Source organism: Hippopotamus amphibius, chromosome 6 (assembly GCF_030028045.1).
Source record: "Hippopotamus amphibius kiboko isolate mHipAmp2 chromosome 6, mHipAmp2.hap2, whole genome shotgun sequence".
NCBI lineage: Eukaryota > Metazoa > Chordata > Mammalia > Artiodactyla > Hippopotamidae > Hippopotamus > Hippopotamus amphibius.
The window spans coordinates 159,412,396-159,425,134 of record NC_080191.1 but is presented as its reverse complement, the minus strand read 5'-3'; the positions used below and the strand labels follow the sequence as shown (position 1 = coordinate 159,425,134).

General features: G+C 53.7%; 2 protein-coding genes across 2 annotated transcripts in view; one reads left to right on the top strand and one right to left on the bottom strand.

The window, feature by feature from the left end:
* ECE2 (endothelin converting enzyme 2) overlaps positions 1–12,465 on the bottom strand; it is a 30,493-nt gene extending 18,028 nt beyond the window's left edge. Inside the window, exons 1-2 of the mRNA XM_057737813.1 lie at positions 12,243–12,465; positions 7,194–7,477 (exon numbers count right to left, since the gene is read on the bottom strand). Coding sequence (XP_057593796.1) covers positions 7,194–7,477; positions 12,243–12,438 — 480 coding nt within the window. The 5' untranslated portion in view covers positions 12,439–12,465. The remainder of the gene's footprint in view (positions 1–7,193; positions 7,478–12,242) is intronic.
* On the top strand, positions 3,381–5,691 carry CAMK2N2 (calcium/calmodulin dependent protein kinase II inhibitor 2). The gene is made up of 2 exons (XM_057739999.1): positions 3,381–3,746; positions 4,638–5,691. Exons 1-2 carry the CDS (start codon positions 3,578–3,580, stop codon positions 4,706–4,708), a joined length of 240 nt encoding a protein of 79 aa, XP_057595982.1. The 5' UTR covers positions 3,381–3,577; the 3' UTR covers positions 4,709–5,691.
* Positions 12,466–12,739: the final 274 nt, after the last annotated feature.

The window sequence follows — 12,739 nt, the reverse complement described above, 5'->3', positions numbered from 1 at the left end:
AACAACAACAAAAAAACCCCCCAAACCTAGAAACTTATTCTCTCACAGTTCCAGAGGTGAGAAGTCCAAAATCTAGGCAGGGCCATGCTCCCTCAGAAGGCCCTAGGGAAGAGTCCTTCCTTGCCTCTTTCATCTTCTTGTGGCTCCCAGCAGCACTGGGTGTTCCTTGGCTTGCAGCCACATCACTCCTATCTCTCTGTCCTCACAAGGCCTTCTCATGTGTGTATACGTCTTCTGCATTTGTTCTTTTATTACAAAGACACAGTGATTGAACATAGGGCCCACCCTAATCCAGTATGACCTTAGCTTAATTTAACCAATTAACATCTACAAAGACCCTATTTCCAAATAAGGTCTATTCTGAGGTTCCAGGTCCACATATTTTTTTGGGGGGGAGGACCCTATTCAACCCACTACACAGGCTTACAGTTTCCACTTGAATAAAAGTGTCATTAATACTCAATTGTCAAAAGGCATATTATTCTGCTGAGAACATATGGATCAATCCCACTAGGTTTTGAGGTGGCTTTCAAATGAAATTCAATGCATTTTCACAAAAATCCAAACAAACTTTATTTCATTTTAGCTGTGAAAATGAATTTCCATCTCATGGGCAGGGATGCAGAACAGCAGAAATTTAAGTAGAGGATCAGAATTTTAAGAACTCCCTCCAGGGACTTCCCTGGTGGCACAGTGGTTAGGAATCCTCCTGCCAATGTAGGGGACATGGGTTTGATCCCTGGTCCAGGAAGATCCCACATGCCACGGAGCAACTAAGCCTGTGTGCCACAACTACTGAGCCTGTGCTCTAGAGCCTGGGAGCCACAACAATTGAGCCCCCGTGCCACAACTACTGAAGCCCTCCCACCTAGAGCCCGTGCTCTGCAACAAGAGAAGCCACTGCAACAAGAAGCCCATGCACTGCAAGGAAGAGTAGCACCACTCTCCACAACTAGAGAGAGCCCACGCACAGCAGCAAAGACCCAATGCGGCCAAAGGAAAAAAAAAACCACCCTCCAAATTTTCACAACATAGCTGAAACATATATTACTATATCTTTACAATTTTGCACTTATGTCTTTTGCTTTAATCACAATCCAGCATGCATCTTACAGGAGTAAGATTCTTTAAGAAGGAGCTAACCAAATGAACTCCAAGTGAAATTGTTTCTCTAGTCTCCCTCATTCTGAGAGGGAAAACTAGAAATGTTTCAATTTCCCACCCAGTGCTCTCATCTTATTCTCAGCAAGAACCCGGATGGCCCCTTTAGCACTTTTGGTATGGGCAGCTCACTACCTCCTCAGACAAACCATTTCATCTCAGGACTAGTTCATCTACAAAACTGTCCTTAATGTAGGTTCTATCATCTCTAGGCTTCACACTAGAACATGGAGGCTCAAAGAGGTATTATTGCATATTATGCAAATGCATGAGAAAAAGATTGGAAAGATATATATGAAAAGTTTTGTGTGATTTTCCATGTTTCCCTAAAATGTTACAAGTACAAATGAACTGATTTTTAAAAACTAATTGTGGGGCCATCCGTTCAAGGTTACATAGGAAGTGGCAGAGCCTGGATTGGAACCCACTGCTGGACAACCTCCTGTGGGGGTGGAATATCTGGACTCTCTCCTAGTGACCCTGAGCTCCAGCTTCTCCCATCTGGAGGTTCCTCTCACTCCAGCTGGGCCTCTACCTCCAGCTTCAGCCCTCATCCCAGAGACTGGGGCACAGCAGAGTAGGGTTTGATAGGGATAGGTCTCTGGTCTGTGGTCTTGAGTGAGGCTTGTACAGAGGCAATTCTGGCACTCCCCAACCTTGTCCTGAGGGCAGCCACCATGGCATCCACCTTTGTGTCCCTGGGACTAACGCTTGGTGAGGAGTTGTTGCAGGAAGGAGAACCGGCACCAGCTATGTGATTTAGAGGGAAGGAGGAAAAGCCCTTCAGGGACGGTGGCGAACTCTCCTCCTCGAGTGTGGACTGAACTTCCGGATGATTATTACCCTTATCAGCGCGGTCGTCACTGTCGCCGAATGTGAGATCCCCCCCTCCCCCAAGGCCAGAGATTGCGCCAGAGTTCCAGCGCGCCAGCGAGCAGGTGACGAAGCCGCTGACGGCCAGAGGGGGACGGAGGGAGAGAAGAGGGTGCGTTACAGTCCTTGCGGCGGTAACTGTTCCGTGATGCCCCGCGCCCAGGGCGGGGGCACCCTCTATCCCTTCCGCTCTACCTGCGGACACACACTGGCGCGCGCCGAATCCTCAGGCGCTCCGGGCTTCCCCGCGTCACCTGCAGCCAGGGCGCTCCCCGCGACGCCGTCATTCATTCCTCCTACACTGCAAGCGCAGCGCGGGCCTCGGGGGCTGGGAGAAGCGCAGGGCGCGGCGGGCGCTTTGAGCCCGAGTGTTGGCAGCAATCTCGGTCTCTCCCCGGAGGAGTCTTGGTAACTGGGCCGGCGCGCGCTCACCAGGGCAGACCTCCACCCCCAGCCCTGTTGCTGGCGCCGAAACTCGGGCTCAAAGCGCCCGCCGCGCCCTGCGCTTCTCCCAGCCCCTGAGGCCCCTATGTGCCACCACGGCACATAGAGGCCAAGCCTGGAGACAGATACAGAAGAGCAGAGACACTTAAGAGACGTGGACAGAGACCACGACACACAGAGATATGGGGCACCGAGACACAGACACAGACACATAGAGATAGACTGACATATAAATAGGCGCAGACAGAAGCAGAGGACAGTCAGAGAAACACAGATTCCAGGTGAACAGTTCAGGACCCGAAGAGCAACGCCATACAAGAGCGCGCCAACGGCGGGGGCACCACCTATTAGCCTGAGCTATTCCCGCGTCCTGGGGGTTCCCGCACACCTCCCCGGGTGTCCGACCCTCCCCGCCGCGTTTCCGGTGTCCGCCCTCCTTCGAATGCTGGCCCTGCTCCTGCCTTCCGGCCCCTACCCGCCCCCCAATTCCCAGTCCGCCTCGCACGCTTCTCAGAGCTCCTGTGCAAGACCCTCCTCCCGCCCCTCGGATGCCGGGCTCGCTGCTGCCCTCCCCCAGTCCCGCCCCTCCCCGCCAGATCCTGTACCCGTTGGCGGGTACCATTTGCCCAGCCGCCACTCGGGCCAATGGCAGGACCCTCCCATTTTCGCTCCTTTGGCTCCGCAGAGAGCCGGGCGCGCTCCTGTCCGCACAGCACCCCCCACCGGCCCGCCTCCCTCCCTCTCTCCCTCCCCAGGCCGGTGTCCGCCCCACCTCCACTGCGCCCCGCCCGCCGCGCTCTGCGGCAGTCGGGCGCTCATCGTCATTCCGCTCTCGCCGCCGCCGCCACCCCCGCCCCCCGCGCACCGCCCCCGCCCGGTCCCCGCCGCCGCCACCGCCGCCGCCGCCGCCGCCGCCGCCGCCGCCTGCCCAGCGGCCCGGGAGGCGGAGGCGCGGGGGAGGAGGCCCCGCTTGGCTCCGCAGCCCCGGATGCTGCATGACTTCATCCTTCCGCCGGCTCCCCTGCTGAGCTAGGGCCGGTCCGGCAGCTAGCCCGCCGCCCGCGCCCCGCCGCAGTCCCGCGCCCACCCCGCGCCCGCCATGTCCGAGATCCTGCCCTACAGTGAGGACAAGATGGGCCGCTTCGGCGCCGACCCCGAGGGTTCTGACCTCTCCTTCAGCTGCCGCCTGCAGGACACCAACTCCTTCTTCGCGGGCAACCAAGCCAAGCGACCCCCCAAGCTGGGCCAGATCGGCCGAGCCAAGAGAGGTACGCGGCCGGGGCCCGGAGACGCCGCTTGACCCAGAAACCCTCCGCCGGGCGCCCCCGGCTGCAGTTCCCCGCCAAGCGCCCGCAGCTCTTGCCGCAGACCAGCGCAGCCAGCCGCTCGCCGGCCGGGGTTGGAGGGGGGGGGGGGGGTCCCTGCTGCAGTGTTGTGTTCCCCTCTTCCCCTCTCCTGGGAAAACAGTGCCCCGGATTCGATGCTCACCACCTCTGGAAGTAGAGCCTTGGCACCCGGGCGAGGGGGAGGGGCCGGCCGGGGCATTTGGGGCTGCCTTATGTGGAAACGTGGGGCGTCCGGCCGCTTCTTCAGAATCTAACGCTGAGTTGGTGTATGCTACGGAAGAACCTTCGGGTGGGGAGGAATGTCCAACTGGAGAGTGGGCAGGGGGGCGGGGGTTCGGTTGTCCTGGTTGTTTGCATGGGGAAGGGGCTCTGTTGGTGCCAGGATCGGAAGAGGGGTTCAAGCCGCAAGAAGGTTAGGTTGGGGAGAGGGTTGGAATAGATGGAGATTCGGTTTGAGGAGGGGATTCTGTTGAAGTGAGGGTCTACGTGGAGCATCCCATGAGCAAAAGCTTTCCGATCAGCTCGAATGGAGGAGAGCTCAGGCGGCGGGAGGGTTTGGACTGGAAGGTTGAACGGCTGGAGTCTTCGGAAGAGGGGCGTTCCTCCACAAGGAGAGGAGGGGGCCTGTGGGAGCTAGGGTCAGCAGTGGGTTGAGTCGGCAGGAGAGTTCGGTTGGAGAGGGCACTGTAGCAAGGGGGTCCGAGGGGCGTCTCTGGGCCACGGGCAGTAGCTGAGCGGGGCGCGAGGACCCAGGGCCCATCCTCGCCGCCGTCCCCCGAGGCCGCGCGGCTGACGCGCTTTCTCCCTGCGCAGTGGTGATCGAGGATGACCGGATAGACGACGTGCTGAAGGGGATGGGGGAGAAGCCGCCGTCCGGAGTGTAGACGCGCCGTCTCAGGAGGCGGGCTCCGGGCCCAGCCCCGCGGCGGCCAGGAGCGCGGGCCGGCGATGAGGCTGCCGGCGCCTCCCGCCCCGGCCCAGGCGCCCGCGGGCGGGGGCTGCAGGGCCGCGCCGCCTTCGGGTGATGGTTGCTGCTGCCGCCGCCAGGCACTCCGGAGCTGTCCGCTTCAGCACCACGGCGGCGGCGGTAGCGGCGGCGCGGACCGGCCAGGCGCCTGCCGCCGCGCTCATGCACTTTAGAACCTCGGGCCGCAGCCCCACCCCGCACACCGGAACGGACAGAGACCCGCGGCCCTCAGCCCCCGGCCCGGCCCGGCCCGGCCCGGCCCGTCCCCTCCCGCACGGCTCCCCTGCCCCGCCCCTCTCCGGCAGGTCTGGTCTGCAGACCGGCTGCCCGCCGGTGTCGGACCTCGCGCGCGCAGCCAGGGATGTTTGGCTGCGTATTTGCATGAGCTTCCCACCCACCTGAGCCCAGCCCTCCAGGCCGCTCCTCACCCCCACCCCTGTCTGGCGTGACCCCACCCTCAGCCTCTTTCTAAGGGACTTCCTCAACACATTTGTATTTTTATATCCGACTCTTTGTTTACTGATTCCCCTCATGGTTCGTGCCCTCCCCCCACGGTCTCGGCCACGCTCTTCTGCGCCTGGCAGATAGGACGGGTGTTGAGGCTGGGATCGGACAAGCCCCCAACATGGTAACCAACCACATGAGCAGTCTGCCCATGCCTGACCCCAGGCGGCTCTTTGGCAGACCCCTCCCCTCAAAGTATCACCTTCCAAGGGCCCAGGTCTGATTTTACCTCGGACACCTGAGTCCTGCCCCTGGGAATCCAAATGGGACTGCACTGCATCTTTGGATGACACCTGTGGCCCTGGAGATGTTCTCAACCCCGGGGTGTCCTTTGTAAATGTTCCTCCATCCTCACTGTACCAGGAGTGTGTGAATAAACACAGACCTCCCTGTGTGTGTGTGTGTGTGTGTGTGTGTGTGTGTGTATGTGTGTAGCTGCTGCTTTGGTTTGCTAAGGAGCCAGCCCAAAATGACTCCAATTCTTTTTGGGGAGGGGAGCAGATACTTGAGAATCTCAGGTGCATGTTACTGGCAGAGAAGGGTCGCCAAGTAAACACAGGCAGGTCAGCCTGCCCTAGGAATATCATTACAGCGTGGCCTCCTTGGGTAAATAATACAACCTAAGCAGGATAGGTCACCAGAGTTGGGGCTGGAGCTGGGGTCAGAAACAATCTAGATTCAAAGTCTGCAGCCTCCTGTGCATAAAGCCAGGCTGTATGGGGGTCAGTAACAGGCCCTAGGGATGCAAGTCTCCAAGTCTGGCTGGCACGCAGAGGGGTTGTGCTGAGCTTTGCCCCTGGGGATGAATCACTGATGGTTCAGTATGGTAGGGGAGGAAGCTGGCGCATCCAGGAGAGGTCTGAGGAACCTAATAAGGAAGTCAGAAACCTGGGATTTGGGATCTAGTTTGACCTAACCTGTATTTTTTTCCATGTGGGGTTGCTCCCATCAGCTCTATCTTAGGCATGAGGCCCCTGGAATGTGAGCACCTTGGACCTGACCTTAAGCCCTGAGTCAGGAATTCCAAATACTTGAGCCCAGGGCAGAAAGGCAGGGAGGGCTGGAGGACCATGCTTCTGGCCTCACAGCTGAATGGCACTGAGGAAGTCCTCGTGATCAGAGTCCTGGAGGTAGCAGGGTGGGGTGGGAGGTCTAGGAGGTGAGAGGATCTGGGCCCCAAGGGCCATCTGGGCCACGCTGAGCTCTTTGCCCTTCTGCATGAGGTAGAAATGGAAGTGGAAGCCATTGCCATAGGTTGCATGCCTCAAGGACCAGCCATAATGAGCTTGAGCATAGTGTCTCGTCCGAAAGTGGGGGGCAGCAGAGGTCATTGAGATGAACCGGCCTCCAGGGACCAGCACTCGGCTCACCTGCAAAGCAGAAAGAGAAGCCATTGGTGGGAAGCCCATGGCCAGGTTCTCAAAGGTCAGTCTTGCCCCAGATGCCCTCCCAGTGAAATCTCAGTTACTACCCTACATCCAGTAGCTCAGGGCTCAGGGTTTTCCAAGGCAAAAGAGTGAGGCTCCCCTTCTGCCCTGGTTGTTCCATTAGGGTAGGGCTATATTTTAGACAGGTAGGAGCAGGGGAGTGATGTCAGGTGCAGGGGGCACTGCTTTCCTGTCAGCTGCTTACCCTTCTCTATGGAACCTGGCTGCTACCTCATCTCTATGGCAATGCAGTATTCAATCTTCAGCCTCTGTGAGCCTGGCCACTCCAGCCCCCTGTAATCTCGACCCAGCGTAACATCCCCTTCCTTCAGGTAACCATAGTCCCGAAGGGACCCTCTACTTGTTCCAAACCATGCCTCCTTCTGGCTTCTCAGTTCTCCCAGTCTCCTAAAACCTTAACTCCTCATCCCCACCTCTTGATCGGCCCTCTTTCCCTTGTTGCTCCCTCACCTCACTCAGCACCTGGTCCACAGTGTGGACACCTTCAGAGGACACATTCCAGGGATCCTGTTCTGCAGTCAACAGGGCATCCAGCGTGCCCTTCTCAAGCACCACGTCAAAAGAGCCACTGGAGAAGCCTAGTGACCGTGCATCCATGGTCTCCCAGCGCAGCGTGGGCACATGGGCATATCGAGCCTGCATGGCAGCCACCACTACTGATGAGTAATCCACACTGGTCACATCAGGGAAGCCCCCAAGGAATAACTTGTAGCTCAGGGCACTGTTTCCACAGCCTGGGATGAGAAGGGGTGGATGACAAAAGGTCTGGGTTAGCTTTGGTTCTCACCTCCCCAGTTATCCACCCACTCTTGGCCTGTTTTCTCTCAGCCCAAACCCTCCCGTACTGAGGGAGAAGCAGCATGGTACAGGAGCATGAGCCTTGGAGTCATACGGACCTGGGCACACATCCTGGCTCTACCATTCCTGGCTGTGTGGACTAAGCAAGTTGTTTACATACGAGGAACTTGGATTTCCTAGTCAGAAAAATGAAGGTAACAATACCTAGCCTAGGCCATCATCACAAAGTCTGGAAACAACAAATGTTGGAGAGGGTGTGGAGAAAAGGGAACTCTCCTGCACTGTTGGTGGGACTGTAAGTTGGTACAGCCACTATGGAAAACAATTTGGAGGTTCCTTAAAAAACTACAAATAGAACTACCATATGATCCAGTCATCCCACTCCTGGGCATATACCCAAAGAAAACAATAATCCCAAAAGAAACTTGTACCATAATGTTTATTGCAGCACTCTTTACAATAGCCAGGACATGGAAGCAACCTAAATGCCCATCAACAAATGAATGGATACAGAAGATGTGGCATATATATACAATGGAATATTACTCAGCTATAAAAAGGGATGAGATGGAGCTATATGTAATGAGGTGGATAGAACTACAATCTGTCATACATAGTGAAGTAAGTCAGAAAGAGAAAGACAAATATTGTATGCTAACTCACATATACGGAATCTAAAAATGGTACTGATGAACTCAGTGACAAGAACAAGGAAGCAGATACAGAGAATGGACTGGAGAACTCGAGGTATGGGAGGGGGCGGGGGGTGAAGGGGAAACTGAGAAGAAGCGAGAGAGTAGCACAGACATATATATACTACCAACTGTAAAATAGTCAGTGGGAAGTTGTTGTATAACAAAGGGAGTCCAACTCGAGGATGGAAGATGCCTTAGAGGACTGGGGCAGGGAGGGTGGGGGGGACTCGAGGGGGGGGTGTCAAGAAAGGGAGGGAATATGGGGATATGTGTATAAAAACAGTTGATTGAACCTGGTGTACCCCCCAAAAAAAAAAAATAAATAAAAAAAAAAAAAAAAAAAAACAATACCTAGCCTACACGCAGGATGTGATGCACTAAACTTAAAAACTAACACAGCTGAAGAGTAAGAGCTTTGAACTTAGGAGTTCAAAGATCTGGGTTCTGATATCCCTAGCCATACAGCCATGGCAAGTCATTCAACTCAGCCTCAGCTTCCTCAGAATGGGGATAATATTGGCATCATAATATTATTAATAGGATAATACCAGTATTATCCTAATCCCACACCTCTCAGAGATCCTCTGACGATATCAGCCCTGGGAAGGCTTCGTGTTAGGGTTTTTTTCTTACTTTGGTTTCCAAGGCAGAATTTACAAGTGAAGGGGACCCACAGTGGAGATGATTCCTTGTAATTTCTTCATGTATGATTGAGCACCACATACTGGGTTCTGCTGATGACTAAAGAGCATCTGCCCTCAAGGAGCTGATGGTCTGGTGAGAGGAAAAAATGTGTAATCAGACAACTGCCACATAATGCGACGAGCGTTTCAACAGGGACAGGCTGCAGGAGCACATAAGAGAGTCCATGTTCCCACCTTAGATGGGTGGGCCAATGAGTTCAGGGGAACTGACAATCAATGAGTCTGAAAGAATCATAACACTCTGCTGAGAAGTGCCTGGAAAGCAGTCCCAAAGGGGTGGAGGGTGGAGGTTAGAGGAGTGGATGTGGACCTATTGCCCCGTGGGCGTGGCTTCCTTCAAAGATCTGTTGGCCCCTTCCCGCCCCTCTTGTGGTCAGTATCAGCCCAAGAACAGGCCTGGATGACAGTTCTTCGTAGCCTCCTATGGGGATTCCCAGCTCTTGGGATTAGATTGCCTTTAATCCCCATTTGCCTCCCTAAGAGGATCACAGAATCAGCTGTTGGGATAGCCCTAATCTAGCAGGCAGAGCTTGGCACCTAGACAGGTGCCAGAGACGGCTGGCTGGTCCTCGGCTGCTCCTTCTTGTCTTCCTCCTCAGGCTCTGGTGCTCAGGAAGGTACTATCTTGCCTGGGAAAATCCAATGCGTGCCTCCTAACACTGGAACCACAACAGGCTCTGGAACAGAGGTGAGGGTGTCTGAATAGGAGACCCTAACTCAGTTCAGGCTGAATCCCACTGGGTTCTCTGACCCACTATGCCTTCATCACCCAACACCTGACCTCACATGCCTGCAGAGCTCTGCCTAACTGTGGACAAATCCAAATTTCCTTCCCTTGTCCCCTTTGGTACAGGAATGGTATCTTCCAAAACAACTTTATTAGAGATGAAGGGAAAATAAAACTAGACCACAGGGCCAGTTATGCCTACAAAGCAGTGATTTGGGGCTAACAACCAAGATGAGGCTTGGAATGCCCACTGCTTCCCTAGGTGAAGCAGAGCTTTGGAGAACTGAGCCAGACCCAAGAACCTGGGAGCCCAGAGCTATGTGGATTCTATCCCAACACCAAGAGACCGAAGTGTAAACCAGAATATTAATTTGCTAATTTATAATAGGAGAAATAGCCATTATGTTGTCTGGACAGGCAATCCTATGGTCAGTCCCTTGTGTCTCTACAGGAAATACAATTCAAAGCCAAATTATAATCAGAAGATTCTACAGAGCATGGAGTTAAACAAGAAGAGAGAACCACAGAAGTATAATGACAGCAAAACCTGGAGGGCCACATGCACTCATCTGCAATGAGGAATCTAGCCATAGGGACCAGACACACAAGTCTTCAGGCAAGGTACTCTTTCTCTGAGCGGTTCTGGAGAAAGTGCCTCTCTGACTCCCATTTTCAATAACAATAATGATAGCTAACAGTTTTGGTGCACTGGGTCCCATGCTAAGTATTTTATAAGGATTATCTGTTAATTTTCCCAGGAGCTCCATAAAGATACTATTATAACAACTATCACCATTTTCTAGTTGTGACAGCAATTGTACAGCCTGCAAAGCCTAAAATATTTACTAGTTGGCCATTTTCAGAAAAAGTTTACTGAACCCTAACGTAGAGTAGGTCTTATAATATTTATCATGAACCTCTAGGAGCTGTCATGAGGATTAAATAAGTTAGAAAGGGCCCACCACATTCCTTGCACCTACCAGGTGTTCAGTTTGTTTGTTTAGGTGGAATGTAACATAGGGTACTCCCCAAGCCGTGGGTCCTATTCTTAGATCTTGGGAATCCTGTCTGGAAAGTTTTTCTTTTTGATTTTTAGACTTTTACCTCCTCTATCCAGAAAAAGATACCTCCCAGTCAGCAGAATTTAAGGCAGTGTTACTCTGCCAGTCAGTCACCAGCATGAGAATCAGCCTGTGGGCCTGTTGAAAATACAGTCCCCTGGGATCCGCCTTAAACCACCCCTGGAATTAGAAACTCATGGTGGGGTCCAGTTTTCTAGGTTATTACACTAAAGCTTGAAAAACATAGATCTATGGTAAATCTATAAATAAATGCAACGGTGTAAAGCCACAAAATTCAAAAGAGTTTTTACCTCCGGGGGGAAGAGGTTTGGGGGACCATACAGAAAACCCTGAATATACAAGGCTTTTTATTTTGTGAGGCATTTTTCTAGGTATCTTTTGTACTCAATCATGTTAAAAACCTGATAAATAAGTATGTACTCATTTTCTTTTAAGGCTGAGAAAATGGAGGCACAGAAATTTAAATATTTTGTCCAGGATTCCACAGCTAAGATTCCCCGATTTTGCCCATGATTCCACAGCTAAGATTACATGTCCAAAGATCTCTACATAATTAGCTGCCTCCAGGGTCCAAGTTCTTAAGCACTTTCTAGTACTAGGAATGCCATATTTCTCAAATCGAGTAGGGTATATACACACATTCGAGTTATTATTTATACCTTACATATACACTGTATTATAAATGTCTCATATATGTGAAATATTTCACTTAAACATATACATGGTTTTAAAAATAGCAAAATAAAAACTCTGATTGGAAGGAAATCATTACTTAATCAAAGTTCACTGGAGCCCCGAAGGCTGGCGGTGGAAGAGAACCCCAAGGGGAGCAGGCAGGTGGACCTCTCAGAGCCCCACCTTACATCCCAGTACCTGTTCCTTTTGGGAAATCACACCAGTCTCGGCTGCAATCCCCCCTCAGAGGGCGCTGTCCTCATCCTCACTGCACACGGCGGGGTGGGGGGGGGACCACATAGGACCAAGTTTCAGTTAGAGCTTGGCGAGTCAAGAGATAACTCTCTAGGTGACAATGGCTCAAGGTGCCCAGCGGCGCAAACAGAAAAGCGCTAGGCATTGCGCTCGAAATGCCTTCACGTGCCTTATCCGACTTGAATTCGCAGTCCCATTTCTAGAAGTGAATCCGGGGCTCAGAACAGTTTCATGACTTGTCCTAAGTCCTACAGTGAAATAGCGCTGGGACTTGAACTAGTTCCTCTGAACTCTCCAGTGCTTGAGGCTGCCTCCCCAGGGTCCGTAACGGGGTCATGGGTCACCTACCACACTTAGTCTCAGAGAGGCTGTCTTTCTCCTGGAGGTCCCCGGACTAAGAAATCTCTTGGCTCCTGTTTGCCCTGGCTAAATACTGCCGAGATCCTAAAGGTACTGGATCCTGACTTCTGACTGGGGCGTCCTCTGAGAGGGGCAGGCAGAAGCGAGGGGTAGGACCAGTCCAACCAGCTCCACCTGGGCTGGGCAGCCCTGGGACTACCCACCTAGCACGAGGATACGGTCCTCCGGCCTCAGCTCCGGCTCTAGGAGGTCACGGAAGGAAGAGAAGTCCCCGAACCACTCGTAGGGGGCAGAGTCGGCAGCGCCCCGGTAGCGCTGGTCCCAGTACTGGACCTCGCGGTACCCACAGTTCTTCTCTGGTAACTCGGGCAGGGGTGCCGAGGCCCCTGGACTGGCCATGCTTGCTGCTGCCCAGCCCCGAAGGCAACCGGCCCCCACCTCTGGGCGGGGCCTGGCGCCTATGCAGCCAATCGGAATGGTGGCATATGGAAAGCGTGGGGTTTGTGTCTCCGCCCACCACCAGCGGTTGCGCAACATAAACACGTGGAACTTCCGTCCCCTGCTAAGCGCGCTTGGAGGAATTCTCCGGGTGGGAAAATCATATCGTCCCGACCCTGAATCCTCTGGTCGCACTGATAATTTCAGAGAGCCACACTTGTGGTGTCAGACTCACTCGGGCTCGTCACTGTCCTCATATTTT

Bases quoted from the DNA above. Each gene is read 5' to 3' on its own strand.
- CAMK2N2 (XM_057739999.1), top strand. From the start codon at position 3,578: ATGTCCGAGATCCTGCCCTACAGTGAGGACAAGATGGGCCGCTTCGGC. The intron at 3,747-4,637 runs GTACGCGGCCGG...CTCCCTGCGCAG, and splicing joins GATCGGCCGAGCCAAGAGAG to TGGTGATCGAGGATGACCGG.